The following is a 19303-nucleotide window of genomic DNA, read 5'->3' as shown; positions in this document are numbered from 1 at the left end:
TTTTGGCAATGCATTAAGAAAAAAATGAATAAAACTCGGACGAATATATACATTCAACATACAGTACATAAGTACTGTATTTGTTTGTTATGACAATAAATCCTCAAGATGGCATTTACATTATTAAAATTCTTTCCGTGAGAGGGATCCACGGATAGAAAGACTTGTGACTTTGTATATTGTGACTAAATACTGCCATCTAGTGTATTTGTTGAGCTTTCAGTAAATGATACTGCAGCCATTCAACCCAAATGCATGATGGGAAGTGGAGCCATGACTGTGCGCGGTGCTACCAATTGATATATCTTCTCTGCGTTGGGAAATAACATAAGGTGTTATGAAATAGATCAATTGCTACCTTGCTTCCCAACATTGCTTCCCAAGATATTTTTCATCGTAGGGAGAGGGATTGTAAGGCTTTAGCCCATTAAAAAAAGGCTCCAAAGGCTGCCAGAATTCAATCTACGCATTTTACGCTGCCTTTTATCTCTCTAAATGGGTAAAACGGCGCCATTACAGATTGAGCGCGACAATGCGTGAGTGGATCGTGCAACGCATGCATTAACTGCGTAAAATATTTAACGTGATACATTTTTTAAAAATTAATTGCTGCCGTTATCAGTACCTTAAGCCTTAAAAGACTCTGGATGAGTGTAACATATTATGTCTGTAACGTTAAATACATCTAGAAAACAATTTATTTAAAAAAATATATAAATTATATATTATATAAAAAAAAGGCATGGCCGATATTTTTTTGCCGATTCCGATACTTTGAAAACGACGTGATCGGACTCGATCACATCTCTACCATTTACTGCAGGAGACGTCCAATCCATTTTGAATGGGAGAGGGCGAACTCATGTCACTGAAAAATGAATTACTGTAATTGTCGGACTATAAGCCACTACTTTTTTCCTTCGTTTTGAATCCTGCGGCTTATAGTCCAGTGCGGCTTATTTATTGATTTATTTCGGTTAAAATGGGACACTTTATTTGACAGCGGTGTCATAAGACTGTCATAAGACCATCATAATTATGACATGACAGTGTCATGGGCATTACTGAATGCTTATGTCATTAAGTGTCATCTGGCAAATGATGTCACTAACTCCATTTATGTCCAGCTTGAATTTTTACATCCAAAAGTGAGATAATTTGCCAGATAACACTAAATGACATCTGTTATAAGCATTTATAAATGCTCATGACAGTGTCATATCATAATTATCATTGTCTAATGACAGTCTTATGGCGCCCCTGTCAAATATAGTGTTACCAAATACCATAACTAGCAATAATGAAACAACTGGAACAGTAACTGAAGAAATAATTAGCACAGAACATAAATTTTGATAGTTATTAATAATAATAATAATAATACCTCAAACTTATATAGCGCTTTTTTGGACACTCAAAGACGCTTTACATAACATAACACAAAGACAGAATTAAGAATTAAGAGGTGGGAAAAGCTAGTTTGAACAGGTGGGTTTTTAGGAGTGATTTGAAGTTTTGTAATGAGTCCGAGTTCCTGATGGGTTCTGGGAGTGAGTTCCAGAGTGAGGGAGCAGCAGCAGCGAAGGCTCGGTCCCCCAAGGTTCGGAGTTTAGTGCGAGTGATGGGTGTGAGGAGATTAGAGTCGGCAGATTATTTGCATCTGTCGCGCTGCAATGCATGCTAGGAGGCATGTTGGACAACAACAGTGTTGACCACAGGTGGTAGCAGAGGTTGACTGTCTCGCCCAAGGGAGCAGTGATGACCAAATGAAGCTTCTTAAAGCAATGAAGCTTTGCAACCAAGTGGTTCAAAGCTTCATGGGGGTTCATTTGGTCTTATGAAAGTCGTTTGATTTTGCTGTCAAATGAAGTATTACCGGTTAATATCTTTTGGTGTTAATATCCCATAATACAGTGAGGACAGCTGCGGCTTATAGTCCGGTGTGGCTTATCTTTGACCAAATGCCGTTTTCATGCCAATTTTTGTGGGTGGCGGCTTATAGTCAGGTGCGTCTTATAGTGCGAAAATTAGGGTAATATTTTGTAGAAACCATTTTGTAAAAATTTGGCGGATGTGGCTTTTAATCAGGTGCGCCTTATAATATGAATTGCTTGTGTGCTGACCTTTAGCATCCTGATCTCCCTGAGAGCGATTTTCCTGATGGTGGGGTCGTCCTCAGACTCCACAAACTTCTTGATAGCGACGATCTGTCCTGAGTCCCTGTTGCGACATTTGAAAACCACGCCGTACGAGCCCTCGCCGATCTTGCCCATCTTCTCGTATTTGTCCATCTTTTGCCCAGAGTCAGTCACAAAAAAAATGAAACAAAGAAAAAAATCTTTGGGGAAAACACAAGACAATTATTTAATTAGTATTACAAAATTAAAGTTGCAATTTAATAATGTTGTGATAAAAAGCTGTAATCTGAAACAAATTTAATATGCAGGGTTTCTACCCTCATGCTTTATGAGCCCGGTGGGCAAACAGGCTTTTCTTTCACATTTTCAAGGCTCAAACAGAACTACAAAAACATAAGGATGCAGAATTTAACTGTGTGTGTGTGGTGAGACTGTTGAAAGCGAAATGGCGACATCTTATGGTCGAAATGTGAACAAACCTGCTCCAGCTCTCTGCCATTGCACTCAATTTTTTGTTTAACCATAACCAAAGGTGTAGGTTTGGTCCCAACATTGGTAGGGACGATATAACAGCATAACCTGCATGTACACTTTTTGCTGGGGAAGGGACATTAATAAGACCAAACAGATTGGGTGAACGGGGGTCAGGGATACATTTTTCACGGATATAAACCTAATTGATTGATAGGCTAAATGATCAATATAAAATAAATCTGTATTGACTTATACTAACGTTCATAAGTATTAGTCCAAGTGATACATCGTTCGATTCAAACCTTCGTTTACAAAAAAATTACCAAAGAAACATTTCGAAAACTTCCAGAATAAATGACTGGATTTTTTTTGTTTAGCAAATTTAAATTGCAATATTTGAAGAGAATTTAAATTATATAAACATACACAATAATCTCTTAACTATCCAAGAATGCAAAAAATAAACAATTCTCTTAAAACCACTCAACATTGTCTAAATAAAGAAATTAAATACAACTGAAAAACACGTCTTAATTCGGGAATACCAAAAATGAATAAAAATGGAACCTTCCTTCAGGTAAAGCACTACTACTTTTGTCCACAAACACAACCAAACTCAACAAAAAAATGAAAGCTCCTTTGGGCTGCTTTAAGACCACATAAATAAAAATGAAAATTGGGGAGAAGGGGTTAAACCTCGGTTCACTACATTTCTCACAATTAGTGTTAACAGTAGAAAACATACTGAAGGACACTTCTCTCCAAGCAGCTACTACTCGAGTTTTGCAGGTTAGCAAATTCATAAAGTTTAATGTTACGCCAACTCTAGTGCAGGTCGGACTTTCAGTCGCAAAATTAGTGTTGTGTTCCCCACCTCCACAACATTGACATCTTTTTACATTACCTACAAAGGTTGGTCATGTCATCAGCCAATCAAACGTGTGTTTGAGGGAAAAAATGGACTGGCACATTCAGCAAGTGAAAAGGGGTAAATGTCAGCCTGAACATAATCAGAATAATTCACTTAATAATAGTCAGGTCAATTCTATCCATACAACATATGGAAAGACAATCTCAATTAAGTTGGTGGGGACAATTTGAGCATCCTGAAAAGTTGCTGGTGTCATGTCCCTACCGTCCCTATGCAAATCTACGCCCTTGACCAGGACCCCAAATATATAAAATGGAGAGATGGAATATTATAAGAATGTGAATCAGACTAAAATTGGGAAAGGGTTTTACAAAAACAAAGTTCAAATTGTACCAGAACTGGGTTATGAATTGGAGATTTACTAGGAAATTTCCAAAAATAAGCAGTGTTGGGCACATTACTTTAAAAAAGTCATTAGTTATAGTTACTCACTACTTCTTCCAAAAAGTAACTGAGTTAGTAACTTACTCTATAGTAAAAGTAACTAGTTACCAGGGAAAGTAACTATTTCTGTTACTTTAAAAAGAAGTTGTTATAATTCAAAGAATTTGAAATTTTCTGAGTAGTATTCGAGTCAGTTGAATAGAGAACAACAGACAGGTAGTAGTGTTATAGAACCTTGTAATATTTATTGCACCTAACCAGCAACAGATTTATCCTACACTTGAAGTGCAACAAAAATAAACAGATTTGAATTGCTTACCACAGATGTCGACAAAAGCTTTGCCCCAGGACATAAATTACACTTTACATGCACGTTCTTTCCTATAATTTCGACCAACTTGAAATAGTGTTAATATCTCCACCTCGTGAAGGACAAATTTTCCTCTGAATGCTCTGCCATCATATCCCTCTGCATTTATTTTGCGTGTGTGTGTTTGCCGTACGCGCTGTTCCGGTTTGTGTGTGAAAACACCGGCTCTGAAGTACGTGCGCTATTAGGCTCGAGCGTTTACGTCACAGAATGGGGGATCACGTGAGATTTGACAACAACGCACTCATATTGGAAGCAGGTCTGGCTCGTCGGACATTAAACTTTAACTTGCCAGTTCAATAAAGAGACAAACTCGTTACTAAGGCGAAGAACAGATATGTGATCAAACTGGATGTGAACAATGTTGACCCTTACGAGCAAGCCGAAGACAAATGGAGTAAAGATGTCGACGGGCTTTTACAATTACGCGAAATGGACATTCTGCTGTATTTATTGTTTGGTGTATGTTACTAAACTCATCAGCGATTCGGAAATTACAAATCGCTACAAAGGTACGAACAGTTTTGCTGCGGATGAGTGCGGGACCTGCACATTATGACCGTATCAAGCGGCAATTCCATCGTTCTCGCAAAGGTAGGCTATGTGTGTTTACTATTTTCATTGCCATGAACCTGAACACACCCAAAGTCTTGGATGACAAATAAACAGAGCAGAGTAGACTCGCTACGGCAGGTAGTTTCTTCAGTTTATTCAAAGTAAGTAACGCACCGCTTTTGACCGTCAGTAACGGTAACGGCGTTGTAACGGCGGAAAAAAATAGTTAGATTACTTTATTATGTAACGGCGTTATTTATAATGATGTTATTCCAAACACTGACAATAAGAATGTTAGAAATACAATTTTTAGTTTTGTTACGACAAAATATCCATAAATTTCACAAAAAAAGTTGGACCATCAAAACTTTACCGCTACTTTTTTCCTTCATTTTGAATCCTGCGGCTTATAGTCCAGTGCGGCTTCTTTAATTTATTTGGGTCAATAGGCAACACATGCCTCTATGTATGCATCGAAGCGCTACAAATGTAAATAACAATCATAACTCATGTTCTGTGCTAATTATTTATTCAGTTACAGTTCTAGTTGTTTCATTAATTTCTTGTCATGGTATTTTGTAACACTTTATTTGACAATCGCGTCATAAGACTACCATAAGACGGTCATACTTATGACATGACAGTATCATGGGCATTACTGAATGCTTATGACAGATGTCATTAAGTGTCATCCGGCTAATTATGTTACTAAATCCAATTTATGTCCAGTTTGTATCTTTTACATCCATTCAAAAGTGAGATAATTTGCCGGATAACACTAAATGACATCTGTTATAAGCATTCATTAATGTTCATGACTGTGTCATGTCATAGTTATGATTGTATAATAACAGTCTTGTGGCGCCACTGTCAAATAAAGGGTTACCAAATACCATGACTAGCAATTAATGAAACAACTGGAACAGTAACCAAATGAATTATTAGCACAGAACATGAATTTTGGATTTATTTATATCTGTAGCGCTGCAATTCATGCTAGGAGGCATGTTAGACAACAACAGTGTTGACAGCAGGTGGCAGAAGAGGTTGACCGTCTCCCCCAAGGGAGCAGTGATGGCCAAATGAAGCTTCTTGAAGCAATAAAGCTTACCAGCCAATTGGTTTAAAGCTTCATGGTGGTCGACAGTCGTATGATGCTGCTGTCAAATAAAGCGATACCGGTTAATATCTTTTGGTGTGACTATCCCATAATACAGTGAGGACAGGTGCGGTTTATAGTCCAGCGCGGCTTATCTATGGACAAATGCCGTTTTCGTGTCGCATTCGGTGGGTGGCGCCTTATAGTCAGGTGCGCCTCATAGTGCAGAAATTACTGTATATCTTTTCATGGGACAACAGTGACAATATGACACTTTGACACAATGAAAAGTCGTCTGTGTGCAGCTTATATGATAGAGCTCATTTATTTTCCCCTAAAAATTACTCAAAATACAGCCATTAATATCTAAACCCCTGGCAAGAAAAGTGAGTACACCCTTTAGTGAAAGTTGACAATATTAACATACAACATGTCAACTGTCAATATTTTGTGTAGCCACCACTACTGCATATTGAGGGCCTTGAAGGTGGAAAAGCGCTATATAACACTATTTACCATTATCCAGAACTGCCTTTACTCTCCTGGGGATGGAGTTGATCAGAGGTTTACAGCCACTTCACTTCCCACTGGAATGCTCTTCCACTCCTCCATGGCGACCTTGTGGAGCTGCCAGATATTTGAGACTACGCGCACCTCCAACTTCTGCCTGATAATCCCCCAAAGATGTTCTACTGGGTTCAAGTCTGGAGACATGCTTGGCCAATCCATCACCTTTACCCTCAGCCTCTTCAGTAAAGCAGTGGTCATCTTGAACGTGTGTTTGGTGTCATTGTCATGCTGGAACACTGACCTGCGACCCAGTTTCTGGAGGGAGGGGATCATGCTCTGCTGCAGTATTTCACAGTACATGTTGGAGTTTATGTTTCCCTCAATGGAATGTAACTCTCCAACACCTGCAGCACTCATGCAGCCCCAGACCATGACATTCCCAACACCATGCTTGACTGGAGGCATGACACACTTATCTTTGTACTCCTCACCTGGTCGCCGTCACACATGTTTGAGACCATCGGAACCAAACAAATTAATCTTGGTCTCATCAGACCATAGGACACAGTTCCAGTAATCCATGCGCTTTGTTGACATGTCTTCAGCAAACTGTTTGCGGGCTTTCTTGTGTACCGTCTTCAGAAGAGGCTTCCTCCTGGGGTGACAGCCATGCACACCAACTTGATGTAGAGTGCGGAGTATGGTCTGAGCACTAACAGGCTGAGCCCCCACCTCTTCAATCTCTCCAGCAATGCTGACATAACTCCTGCGACAATCTTTCAAAGAACGCATTTGGATGTGACGCTCAGCACGTGCGCTCAGTTTCTTTGGACGACCAACCCGAGGCCTGATCTGAGTGGACCTCGCTCTTTTAACACGCTGGATGATCTTAGCCACTGTGCTGCAGCTCAGTTTCAGGGTGTTGTCAATCTTCTTGTAGCCTTGACCATCTTCACGTAGCGCAACAATACGTCTTTTAAGATCCTCAGAGAATTCTTTGCCATGTGGTGCCATGTTGGAACTTTCAGTGACCACTTTCAGTGACCAGTATGAGTGAGTGTGAGAGCTGCACTACAAATTTGAACACACCTGCTCCCTATGCACACCTGGACCTAGTAACATTAACGAGTCACATGACATTTTGGAGGGAAAATGACAAGCAGTACTCAATTAAGACATTTAGGGATGTCGTTTCTAAGGGGTGTACTCATTTTTGTTGCCAGGGGTTTAGATATTAATGGCTATATTTTGAGTTATTTTGAGGGGAAAATAAATTAACTCTAGTATAAAAGCTGCACACAGACTACTTTTCATTGTGTCAAAGTGTCATTTTGTCAGTGTCGTCCCATGAAAAGACTTAAATATCTGCAGAAAAGCGAGGGGTGTACTCACTTTTGTGATACACTGTATATATGTATAACAATATTATGACAAAAACAAACATTTTTATTAGGAAAAAATGGGGAGGGGGTACTTTTAAGTCTTTTAGTTCCATTAAGGATGATAAACATCCAGTCATGAGGCTATTTTAATCCTTCTGCTCTGGTTAGGGTTGGGCATGGAGCATCGAGGGGATCCGGGACTAACACACCTGTTCTCCCGGAACCGTTCGAATTTTTAAATTTAGATTTTTCCAAGTTTTGATGCCGTCACCGCAGACCGGAAAAAATAGCTGCCGAACACGACAAAGAAGAAGCCACACGAAGTGTATTGCCTCTTAATTTCAATCGTAGTCACAGTGCGTCAGCGCTCGAAAGTTTGTCTCAACTTCACAAAGAAAAATGACCAGTCAGCTCAGTGCAACATTTGCAACATAGCTATATCATGCAAAGGTGGCTGAACGAACAATATGATTAAACACCTCCATCTTCATGGAATACAAGTGCAGAGTAGTGCATTGCTGAGTGCTGCATATTCGACGCACTGCGCTGGACCTATAACCAGTCAGAACCAGGTAAGTAAACGACCCTGAATTTAGGGATAGATGACGGATGGATGGAATAGTAAAAGAATAAGTCGTTATTATTATGTCGGGCTAATGTAGCTATGCAGCTACGTACTTTACGTAGCGCGTTGCGGCCTCTGTTAAAATCAACAGTATTAAAAGATCATCAAATTAGAAGAATTTATACTAATGCTTCGTCGTAGCTCCCAGCTAAGGTACATGTATGTAAAGTGCGTAGCGGCTCACAGCTACCTTACCCCTACATATTTCTCGTAGTCCTTTTTTTTATCTTACATTTATTAATTTGAACCCTAATACTCCGTCATATCTACATGCATCATTAGTTTTTTTTGTTCACGTGCTTCACTCGTAATACGTGACGTTTTTTTATCTTCTCTGCTGTGAGCACCAGCTGCCAGCTGTTATTCATTCAAGCTTCATCTACACCCAGTGAACGCGTGTTCTCCTCTGCAGGAGAGACTATCTGTCCGGAACTCTCAAGCTTACTGCCTGAGAAGGCAGATATGATCATTTTCCTCAACAGAAACTTTGATTTTATACTGTACCCGCTGCTAATCTGGAATGGGTTTTACAAGTTGTTTTTTTGTTTGTTTGGTATTCTGCACCAGGTTAGCCCATTAGTGGGAGCTCAAAAACATGTAAAAATGCCTGCAGCATAAGACACTCTAAAACATAGCCAAAAGAATATGTGTAAATGTTTTCTCCGTGAGCTTTTGAAAAATAAACAACTTTGTGAAAGTGCACTCCTGCGGAAAGAAACTTCATTACATTCAAGTTCAAAGACTGATATTTATATACAAGTTAAAGATTGCTATGAAGTTCTAACTGAGCCAAGTTTATTAAAAGTTCATATGATTTAAAAAAATAATGGATGAGTTAAGGTATTTATATAAACTATGCTTTTTTTTTTAACCCTGCCTATTAAAAGAATCGGAATCGAGAATCAAAATGTGGAACCGGAATTGTAACCAGAACCGTTTAAATTTGAACAATGCCCAACCCTAGCTGTGGGTTTAAATTAGTATATCACTTATAGGTGTCCAAGCCATTTGAAATTCAAATGAATTACATGTATTGCTGTCGATGGCAATCAGTCAATTTATTGTCGTATTAACCACCAAATGTTTGAAATTGACAAAAAAAATTATAAACACAAATGGTAGAAATATAAGACTCTGAAGAAAATTAACTTGTAGAATTACAAAAAATTGATAATGCTACGACAATCTTTTACCAAATTAGGATTGTAACGTCATGTCAAAAGTTATTAGCTTAACTCATTCACTGCCAGCACTTGTCAGAGTAGGTGTTGTGGAAGTTCATAAAAGAGGTAAATTGCTATTGAAAACACTTGTTGACGGCAGTAGACATCCAATCCATTTCAACTGGGAGTTGCTAAAATGGATTGGACATCTATTACCGTCAATGGCAGCTAAGTAGTGAAGCTAAGTGAGGTACCGTATTGGCCCGAATATAAGACGGCCCTGATTATAAAACGACCCCCTCTTTTTCAAGACTCAAGTTTGAAAAAAGACTTTTTGAACACCAAATTAATTTTTATATAGTAAATAATTACAGTACATCTGAAACAAATGATTATAACAGTATATTTGAGAGAAAAAGCATGTTATTTTGCCTCATTCAAATCTTAATATCTGAACATTTAAATATGTAAACTAAAGTGCAATCACATTCGTAAATGAATGGCTTCTGGTTTTTGAAATGTAAATAAACCAATCTTTTGTGATAAAACAACAAAATTGCAATAACTGCATTAACCATCAAAGTGACGTCTAACTAACTATTTTTGAAACAAATCTGAATAAGGAAAAACATTGCAATAAAATAATGCAAATTGGTTAAAAGAGAGTAGCTGAGATCTGTCATGACAGAACATCACTTCAATGATATCTGGCGCCATCTAGCGTTGTGAATGGGTATAACGTCTAGACCGCAAATATAAGACGATCCACTGTTTCAGTCTTATTTCAATGCAAAAAACACTATCTTCGGGGCAATACGGTAATATATAAATAAATAAAATTCCCAGAGCAAAATACTCATTTAAAAAAAATTATTATCATTTAAATTGTTGATTTGTGTCACAAAAATGGATGCTTAAATCATTCTATTTAAAATTATTCATATATTATCTTATTTCCCATCACAAAATACATACGAGCAACAACAATTCTACAGTGGAAATCAAATAGGGGCCGCAAAATATGCCACGTCTTAAGCCCCTGTCTTATATAAATGTAATAAAAACATTTTAGAAAAAAATAATTCCTAATTTGTGCATGAAGAGTTCCAAAGGAAATCTGCATTAAACGAAATATGAGTTGAAATACTACAAGATAACAATCGTAACTGTAGAAAAAAAACAAGTAGTAACCCTAGCACCCCAAAAAGTAGTTGTCTTTAGTGTACACGAGTACTGCAACACCAACCATGCAAACCAAAATAATCTTGTGTTGTGTGTACCCAAGAAAAGAGCAGCAACGCCGGTAAAACAACAAAACAAAGTCACCTGTAAAATAATCTTTCGATTAAAAACCTTACAAAAATGTAACTATGAAGAGATACTCACTTTTGGAGGTTATGAAGGAAAAGAAAAATTAAAAAATCTCCTGAGATGTTTTGTCAGCGGGCAACTGGAGAGGCTTCCTCCTCTCGGAGGTGCAGATGGGATGTGTGTGTATGTGTGTGTGTGGGGGGGGGGGGGGGGGGGGAAGACTACCTTCACACACGCACACATCAAAACAAGACCCTCATCCACTCGTTCTTTCAAAATAAAACAATAAAACAGACAAAATACATTTTGATAAATTCAATTCAAATTATAAAGAGATTTACTGCAACCCCATTTTTTGACGTCACTTTTTCTCGTAGGCACCATCTAACTGTTTGCATTATTCTAACACAATATACAGTGGGGCAAATACGTATTTAGTCAACGACTAATTGTGCAAGTTCTCCCACTTGAAAATATTAGAGAGGCCTGTAATTGTCAACATGGGTAAACCTCAACCATGAAAGCCAGAATGTGGGAAAAAAAAACAGAAAATCACATTGTTTGATTTTTAAAGAATTTATTTGCAAATCATGGTGGAAATTAAGTACTTGGTCAACAGTGTTGTTAATAACGGCGTTACTAACGGCGTTATTTTTTTCAGTAGTGGGTAATCTAATTAATTACTTTTCTCATCTTGGCAACGCCGTTACCGTTACTGAGGACGGAAAGGCATGCGTTTCTATGCGTTACTATATTGGTCGAAAAGTCTGAGGGAGACGGACTCACCGAGACGACAGAGCAGAGCAGGAGCGGGGAGGAGGCAAGAAAGTTGTGACGCCGAGCAAACGCGATGCTAGGTAGCTCCAATAATACATGTTGTAGCCGATAGCCGACAAACTACGCCCGCTTGTTATGGTAGATATGGTAGACATGGTAGATAACACATGTACTGTATATAGATATAACTAGATGCAAAATGACGGACATGGCTCTAAATGCGTTAGTAGACAGCCGCCATCTTAAAGCAGTAGGCTTTTTAGGACGGCTCTGTTGTAGAGAACCTTCCTAGCGAACCTAAGTAACTTTTTATCTAAAATACTTCTAAATCGGCAAAATCTTGACTTGAATCTATCTTTAAATGATGAAACAGTTTTAAAACTTTCATATGTTGAACGTAGAGAGAAGGGAACTAATGCAATAATGGGAGCAATTTTAACAACTTTTAACAGGTGATTTAGGGTAAAGGGTAAATTATGGTAAAGAATTGGGCTCGGGCCAATTGTACCAAAAACCTCCACAAAAAACTTCACATAGTGTGGCCAATGTTTTTTTTTTTTTTTTTGAGGGGAAAAAAAAAAAAAAAAAATTATCACCAATTACTTTGCCAAGTAACTAATTACTTTTACATTCAGGTAATTGAGTTACTAACGCAATTACTTTTTGGGAGAAGTAATTTGTAACTATAATTAATTACTTTTTTTCAGTAAGATTAACAACACTGTTGGTCAATACCAAAAGTTCATCTCAATACTTTGTTATGTACCCTTTGTTGGCAATAAAGGAGGCCAAACGTTTTCTGTAAATCTTCACAAGCTTTTCACACACTGTTGCTGGTATTTTGGCCCATTCCTCCATGCGGATCTCCTCTAGAGCAGTGATGTTTTGGGGCTGTTGTTGGGCAACACGGACTTTCAACTCCCTCCACAGATTTTCTATGGGGTTGAGATCTGGAGACTGGCACGGCCACTCCAGGACCTTGAAATGCTTCTTACGAAGCCACTCCTTTGTTGCCCTGGCTGTGTGTTTGGGATCATTGTCATGCTGAAAGACCCAGCCAGGTCTCATCTTCAATGCTCTTGCTGATGGAAGGAGATCTTCACTCAAAATCTCTCGATACATGGCCCCATTCATTCTTTCCTTTAGAGATAAGTCGTCCTGGCCCCTTTGCAGAAAAACAGCCCCAAAGCATGATGTTTCCACCCACATGCTTCACAGTGGGTATGGTGTTCTCCGGATGCAATTCAGTATTCTTTCTCCTCCAAACACCAGAACCCGTGTTTCTACCAAAAAGTTCTATTTTGGTTTCATCTGACCATGACGCATTCTCCCAGTCCCCTTCTGGATCATCCAAATGCTCTCGAGCGAACCGCAGACAGGCCTGGACCAGGGGTCGCGTTAACCGAATATTTTCCGTCGTTGACCGATTTTTTAAAACGGTGACGGAAAAAACTGAAGTCCACCTGTCATTTTGACAGGTTACAATTCACACCCCAGACCACAGGGTGGCGAGTGAGCATATTAATTAGCTATTGTCTCACTTGATGCATGACGTCGTTGGCCTTACTCTGAAAAATGTCAAGGCAACTGAGTGTCCGAAGTTTCTTCAAAAAGCCCCAAAACGACGATGGTGTTGATAAAAGAGGTGAAAAAACAGGGACTGCACAAGCGGGCACGCAATTCAAGTCCGTGCGCACCAGGAGGAAGGTGTAAGACTCCATTCAGGCCACAGCAGGTGAACTGTTAATTTCATTGTTCCATATGTAGACTACCTACTGGGGCCACAGTCAGCTGTTTTTGTCACTGCGGAGAAAAAGTTACATAATCATCTGCTTGATGTGTGATGGCACGGTGTGGATTCTCTGTTAAGCTTGTTCGGACAGAATATTAATTTAAAATGAATGAAAACTAAATACTATTGAATATGTTGAAGCGGTACTTAATGTTAAGAGTCTTGTTAGCTCGAATTGCTGTGTCCAGCCGCTGTAGCTCTGCTGCTCTCTGTGAACTCTCTATTCAAGCCGGAACGCGCGTGTCCCTTAAGTGTCTCTGTCACGTGACTGTGTCGTAGCCGCTAGAGCGCTCGGCCAAATGGACACGCAAGTACGGAAAGTGAATTATGCCAAACAAAGGGTCACCACAATGTCATTATCGTCATTTTAAAAATTTAAGTGACGGGTAAAAATAGATTATGACCGGATTTTTATGACCCTGTCAGTCAAAATGACAGACAACGAAAAAGTCTAGCGCAACCTCTGGCCTGGACGTGTACTTTCTTCAGCAGGGGGACACGTCTGGCAGTGCAGGATTTGAGTTCTTGGCGGCGCATTGTGTTACTGATAGTAGCCATTGTTACTGTGGTCCCAGCTCTCTGTAGGTCATTCATTCGGTTGCCCCGTGTGGCTCTGGGATTTTTGCTCACCGTTCTTGTTATCATTTTGATGCCACTAGGTGAGATCTTGCATGGAGCCCCAGATCGAGGGAGATTATCAGTGGTCTTGTATGTCTTCCATTTTCTAATAATTGCTCCCACAGTTGATTTCTTTACACCAAGCATTTTACCTATTGCAGATTCAGTCTTCCCAGCCTGGTCCAGATCTACAATTTTGTTTCTGGTGTCCTTCGATAGCTCTTTGGTCTTGGCCATAGTGGAGTTTGGAGTGTGACTGACTGAGGTTGTGGACAGGTGTCTTTTGTAACAAGTTAAAACAGGTGCCATTAATACATGTAACGAGTGGAGCATCATTAGACCATGTTAGAAGAAGTTAGACCTCTTTGACAGCCAGAAAGCTTGTTTGTAGGTGACCAAATACTTATTTTCCACTCTAATTTGGCAACCTTAATCCATTTACACAGAACATAATTTTTGGATCAATAAGGCTTTGATGTAACTAACACTCAAATTTCAACTCCACAAATTAAAGAGTACTGATTGTCCTTTACTTTGAAGGTGAGGTAGCTTCCTCTCAATTTATCGTCTTTTAACGAACCAAAACACACCCAGCTTGACACATCTTCCTGGTCTGCCAGCCGGTCGCCGTAGCAACAGCCAGGGAGGAGAAAAAAAAAAGGATTCAGTGGATCGGTCCGCCTGAAAGCTGGAACAATGAACACATTTAAAAGCAGACTAAACAAATCAACTCAACAACTCCATTGGACTTTTTACGGACCTTTTTCGTCGGAGGAGGATGTGTGAATATTCCAAAAGGTTGTGTCACATCGAGACCAATTAGCACTCTTCGGGGGCGTTGGTAGAGGAGTGGCACCCTAAACGGGGGAATTAACGGAAACTAATACCCACGCGTCAGTCTCATCAACACTCGCCACACACGCACAACATGACAGCATGTTTACCACAGCTTTTTTTTTATTATTAAAAAAAAAAAAGTACGGATTAAAACATTTTGCAAAGGGAATGCAAAGGTGTTAACAGAAGCGTGCATCGTCCCTCATGTTGTCGTTTTAAATTACACACAAAAAAAATGTAAAAAGTGCTTACACGGTGCAAATAAGAACTCACTGGCTACCATTGATGTTTAATGGCAGTGAATGACTTAAATGAAAGCATTAAAGAGGGTTGAGGGGGAACATTTGTACAATATATTCATGGTGTAAAAAGGATGTGATTATGTTACAACGCAAAAAACCCAAAAGCTGCTCGGAAGGTTGCTGATTAGTTAGTCTGACATACCCAGGTTAACTCATTCACTGCCATTGACAGCGATAGACATCAAATCCATATTAACTGGGTTGGCTGGCATTGAATCATATTATGGCTTGTGTTGGTTTAGGTTTTTAAAATAAATTTTTTTTTAGTTTGCATTATTACCAAGTTATTACTATGTAATTACATTGACAATTAATTACATGTTAAAATATCTCCAAAATAAAACTTCAGCTAATACAATAACCAAAAGGTGAATGATCGTGTTTCAATGCCATTGACAGTGATATATGTCCAATTAATTTGGACTGGGAGGTGCTCGCAGGTTGCCCGGTCCAAATGTATTGGACGTCTATCGCCATCAATGGCATCTAATGATTTAATTTACAAAGAATAAAACTGTAATAACAGTAGGAAGTTTGTTTAAGTTTTCTTTAGTCTTAGTGTTATCAGTGGTGAAATGCAAAGTTTCTGAGTAAAATGTAAAAACAGTTAATTGGTAGAGCAACTTTGGTTCATCTATCACTGTCAAAGGCAACCAATGAGTTAATGTTCAGAATAATAATAAATATTGCTTAAATAACCCGTGTGTGGCTCAGGTGGTTGTGGCGCTCTGCTCCAGTTGGACCGCAGAAGCACCAAGCCTCGGGCATTAACGGTCTCCCAAAAAGCTAGTCACCGGCTTTTAATGGCACTTGTGGCACCTCATAATAAGCGGATATAAAATGTACAATATACAAAAAGAAAAAGTTCCAATTTTGGAGCTTCCTTGTAAGTCTGTAGAACTGAGTGGTCGGTCAGCTCCTCTTCAATCAAAAAAAATTTTTTTAAAAAGCCGCTCTGGTTCCACCTTGTGGATCAGTAACTGTTCTCATGACCTGCTAGGATGTAGAGGTTGCTGAGCGCTGTCGGGTTATCCGTGGGCCGACTCTCCAGAACCACCACCCTGAGAGAAGGGAAACACGGGTCAAGAACAAGAATAAATTCAGACTATTACCTATCTGCCATAGTGTGTTGTGTAATCGCCATATGATTTGGTGGTAACTGTAATTTTCGGACTATAAGGTACAGTGGGGAGAACAAGTATTTGTTACACTGCCGATTTTGCTGGTTTTCCCACTTGCAAAGCATGTAGAGGTCTGTAATTTGTATCATAAGTAGGGCTGTCCCAAACGACAAATTTTCTCCCGATTAGTCAGCCGACTATTTTTACGATTAGTCGACTAATCTAATAATTTTAAACAAAAATTTTTTTTTTTTTTGGTTTTTGTTTACTAATTTAGCAATGAAATTTTTGTTGACGCTTATCAATTCACAAAAAACATATTGGAACACTTAAATTATTTATTAAAGTACAAATAAACACGTAAATAACAATAATAAATCACAAATAATGAGTTCAAATGCTGATAGAATTAACTAGTGTAGCATCCCGACTGAAAAGGTGGTCTCTTAAACTGATGGTTTACAACTTTTATCCCATCCTTGATGTAATCACACCGTAAGAGCTGCGGTGCACACAAATAAAACAACACAATTAGAAATTAACAAAAATTTTTCACCTTTTTCCTTTTAAACCTTATTTATATATCAATGAATTGCCTTTACCTTAATTTATTACCTTATCCTTGACAATCTCTCCCTTGAGTGCAATTACTGTATATACTGTATATATTTATGACCTTTTAACCTTATATAATTTTCTATACCATAAAATAAACCATAACATGAAATAAACCTTTCAGTTAGCATTAAGGACAATACTAATAGCATTTATAGGCCCGTTGTCAATGAAACATTATTATTCAGTAAGGCGACAGCACCCTCTGGTGTACAAAAAATGAAAAAAAAAAAAATTACAAACTGGGTGACGGCATTTGAGGTGTTTATTCACGGCCGACGTGCAGCCAAGCTTGGCATTGAAGAGACAGGACAGAAGAGTGTACCCTCCGTTGTTTCTTTGAAATAAGTCAATGTTTTGGACACTCTGGTGCGCTTTTTTTGGCTTTGTGCCGCTTTCCCCACTTGCATTCAGAGCATCCGACATTCTTCATTCTTCATTAACCGTCGACGGGATGTTGTGCTCGTCGACGGATTTACGTCATCGATGACGTCGACTAGTCGGGACAGCTCTAATCATAAGTTCTCTTCAACTGTGAGGGACAGAATCTAATACAAAAAACCCAGAAAATCACGTTGTATGATTTTTAAATAATACATTTGCATTTAATTGCATGAAATAAGTATTTGATACATCACAAAAATCGAACTTAATATTTGGTACAGAAACCTTTGTTTGCTATTACAGATACCAAACGTTTCCTGTAGTCCTTGACAAGGTTTGCACACACTGCAGCAGGGATTTTTGTCCACTCCTCCATGCAGATCTTCTCCAGAGCCTTCAGGTTTCGGGGCTGCTGCCGGGCAACACGGACTTTCAGCTCCCTCCATAGATTTTCTATCGGGTTCAGATCTGGCGACTGGCTAGGCCACTCCAGGACCTTAAGATGCTTCTTACGGAGCCACTCTTTAGTTGCATCGGCTGTGTGCTTTGGGTCGTTGTCATGCTGGAAGACCCAGCCACGACCCATCTTCAGGGCGCTCACTGAAGGAAGGAGGTTGTCAGCCAAGATCTGGTGATACATAGCCCCATCCATCCTCCCCTCAATACGGTGCAGTCGTCCTGTACCCTTTGCAGAGAAGCAGCCCCAAAAAATGATGTTTCCTCCTCCATGTTTCACGGTTGGGATGGTGTTCTTGGGGTCGTAGTTATCCTTCTTTTTCCTCCAAACACGACGAGCCAAGTTTAGACCAAAAAATTCAATTTTGGTCGCATCCGACCACATGACCTTCTCCCATTGCTCCTCTGGATCATCCAGATAGTCAGTGGCAAACTTCAGACGTGTCTGGAGGGACATGCACTGGCTTCAGCAGCGGGACCTTGCGTGCGCTGTAGGATTTTAATCCATGACGGCGTAATGTGTTTCCGATGGCTTTCTTCGAGACTGTGGTTCCAGCTCTCTTCAGGTCATTGACCAGGTCCTGCCGTGTAGTTCTGGGCTGATCCCTCACCTTCCTCACGATCAGAGATGCCCCACGAGGTGAGATCTTGCATGGAGCCCCAGAACGAGGCAGATTGACCGTCAACTTGAACTTCTTCCATTTTCTAATCATCGCTCCAACAGTTGTTACCTTCTCACCAAGCTGCTTGCTTACCTGTAGCCCATCCCAGCCTTGTGCAGGTCTATCATTTTATCCCTGATGTCCTTACACAGCTCTTTGGTCTTGGCCATTGTGGAGAGGTTGGAGTTTGTTTGTTTGAGCATGTGAACAGGTGTCTTTTATACAGGTAACAAGTTCAAACAGGTGCAGTTACTTCCGGTAATGAGTGGAGAACAGGAGGGGTTCTTAAAAAAGAACTAAGAGCCGAAATATTTACTAGTTGGTAATGTATCAAATACTTATTTCATGCAGTTAAACACAAATTTATTATTTAAAAATTATACAATGTGATTTTCTGGATTTTTGTATTAGATTCCATCCCTCATAGTTGAAGAGAACTTATGATACAAATTACAGACCTCTACATGGCTTGCAAGTGGGAAAACCAGCAAATTCGGCAGTCTATCAAATACTTGTTCTCCCCACTGTAGTTAAACAACTCTGTCAGCACCTATAGGACAATACCGTAATTTCCCGCACATAATGCGCACTTTTTTCCCCAAAAATCAACTTGTAAAATCATGGGTGCGCATTATACACGGGTACAATAATTTCCCCTCGATTTTACAAGTAAATTTGGGGTGCGCATTATACATGGGTGCGCCTTTATATTCGGGAAATTACGGTAGTTTAATTGATCATTTCCAGTCTGGCTTTCGAGCTCATCATAGCACTGAAACTGCATTAGTCAAAGTAAC

The 19303-nt window shown here is 39.4% G+C and overlaps 2 protein-coding genes across 10 annotated transcripts in view; both read right to left on the bottom strand.

Moving 5' to 3' along the window:
- The window catches only part of cdkl1 (cyclin dependent kinase like 1 (CDC2 related kinase)), a 40655-nt gene extending 25737 nt beyond the window's left edge, over positions 1-14918 (bottom strand). The window contains exons 1-3 of one of the 2 annotated variants that reach the window (XM_057859081.1): positions 14890-14918; positions 14720-14817; positions 2124-2338 (exon numbers count right to left, since the gene is read on the bottom strand). In XM_057859081.1, coding sequence (XP_057715064.1) covers positions 2124-2291 — 168 coding nt within the window. In that variant the 5' untranslated portion in view covers positions 2292-2338; positions 14720-14817; positions 14890-14918. Of the gene's footprint in view, positions 1-2123; positions 2339-11017; positions 11214-14719; positions 14818-14889 lie in introns of those variants that run through there. The other variant, XM_057859080.1, reaches the window with a different exon arrangement.
- map4k5 (mitogen-activated protein kinase kinase kinase kinase 5) overlaps positions 14614-19303 on the bottom strand; it is a 78669-nt gene continuing 73979 nt past the window's right edge. For 4 of the 8 annotated variants that reach the window (XM_057859073.1, XM_057859076.1, XM_057859075.1 and 1 more), the window contains one exon: positions 14616-16329. In XM_057859073.1, coding sequence (XP_057715056.1) covers positions 16242-16329 — 88 coding nt within the window. In that variant the 3' untranslated portion in view covers positions 14616-16241. Of the gene's footprint in view, positions 16330-19303 lie in introns of all 8 variants that reach the window. The other 4 variants (XM_057859077.1, XM_057859079.1, XM_057859074.1 and 1 more) reach the window with 3 other exon arrangements.

This window comes from Corythoichthys intestinalis, chromosome 15 (genome assembly GCF_030265065.1).
Source record: "Corythoichthys intestinalis isolate RoL2023-P3 chromosome 15, ASM3026506v1, whole genome shotgun sequence".
Taxonomy (NCBI): Eukaryota; Metazoa; Chordata; class Actinopteri; order Syngnathiformes; family Syngnathidae; genus Corythoichthys; species Corythoichthys intestinalis.
This window is presented reverse-complemented; position numbering and strand designations above follow the sequence as displayed.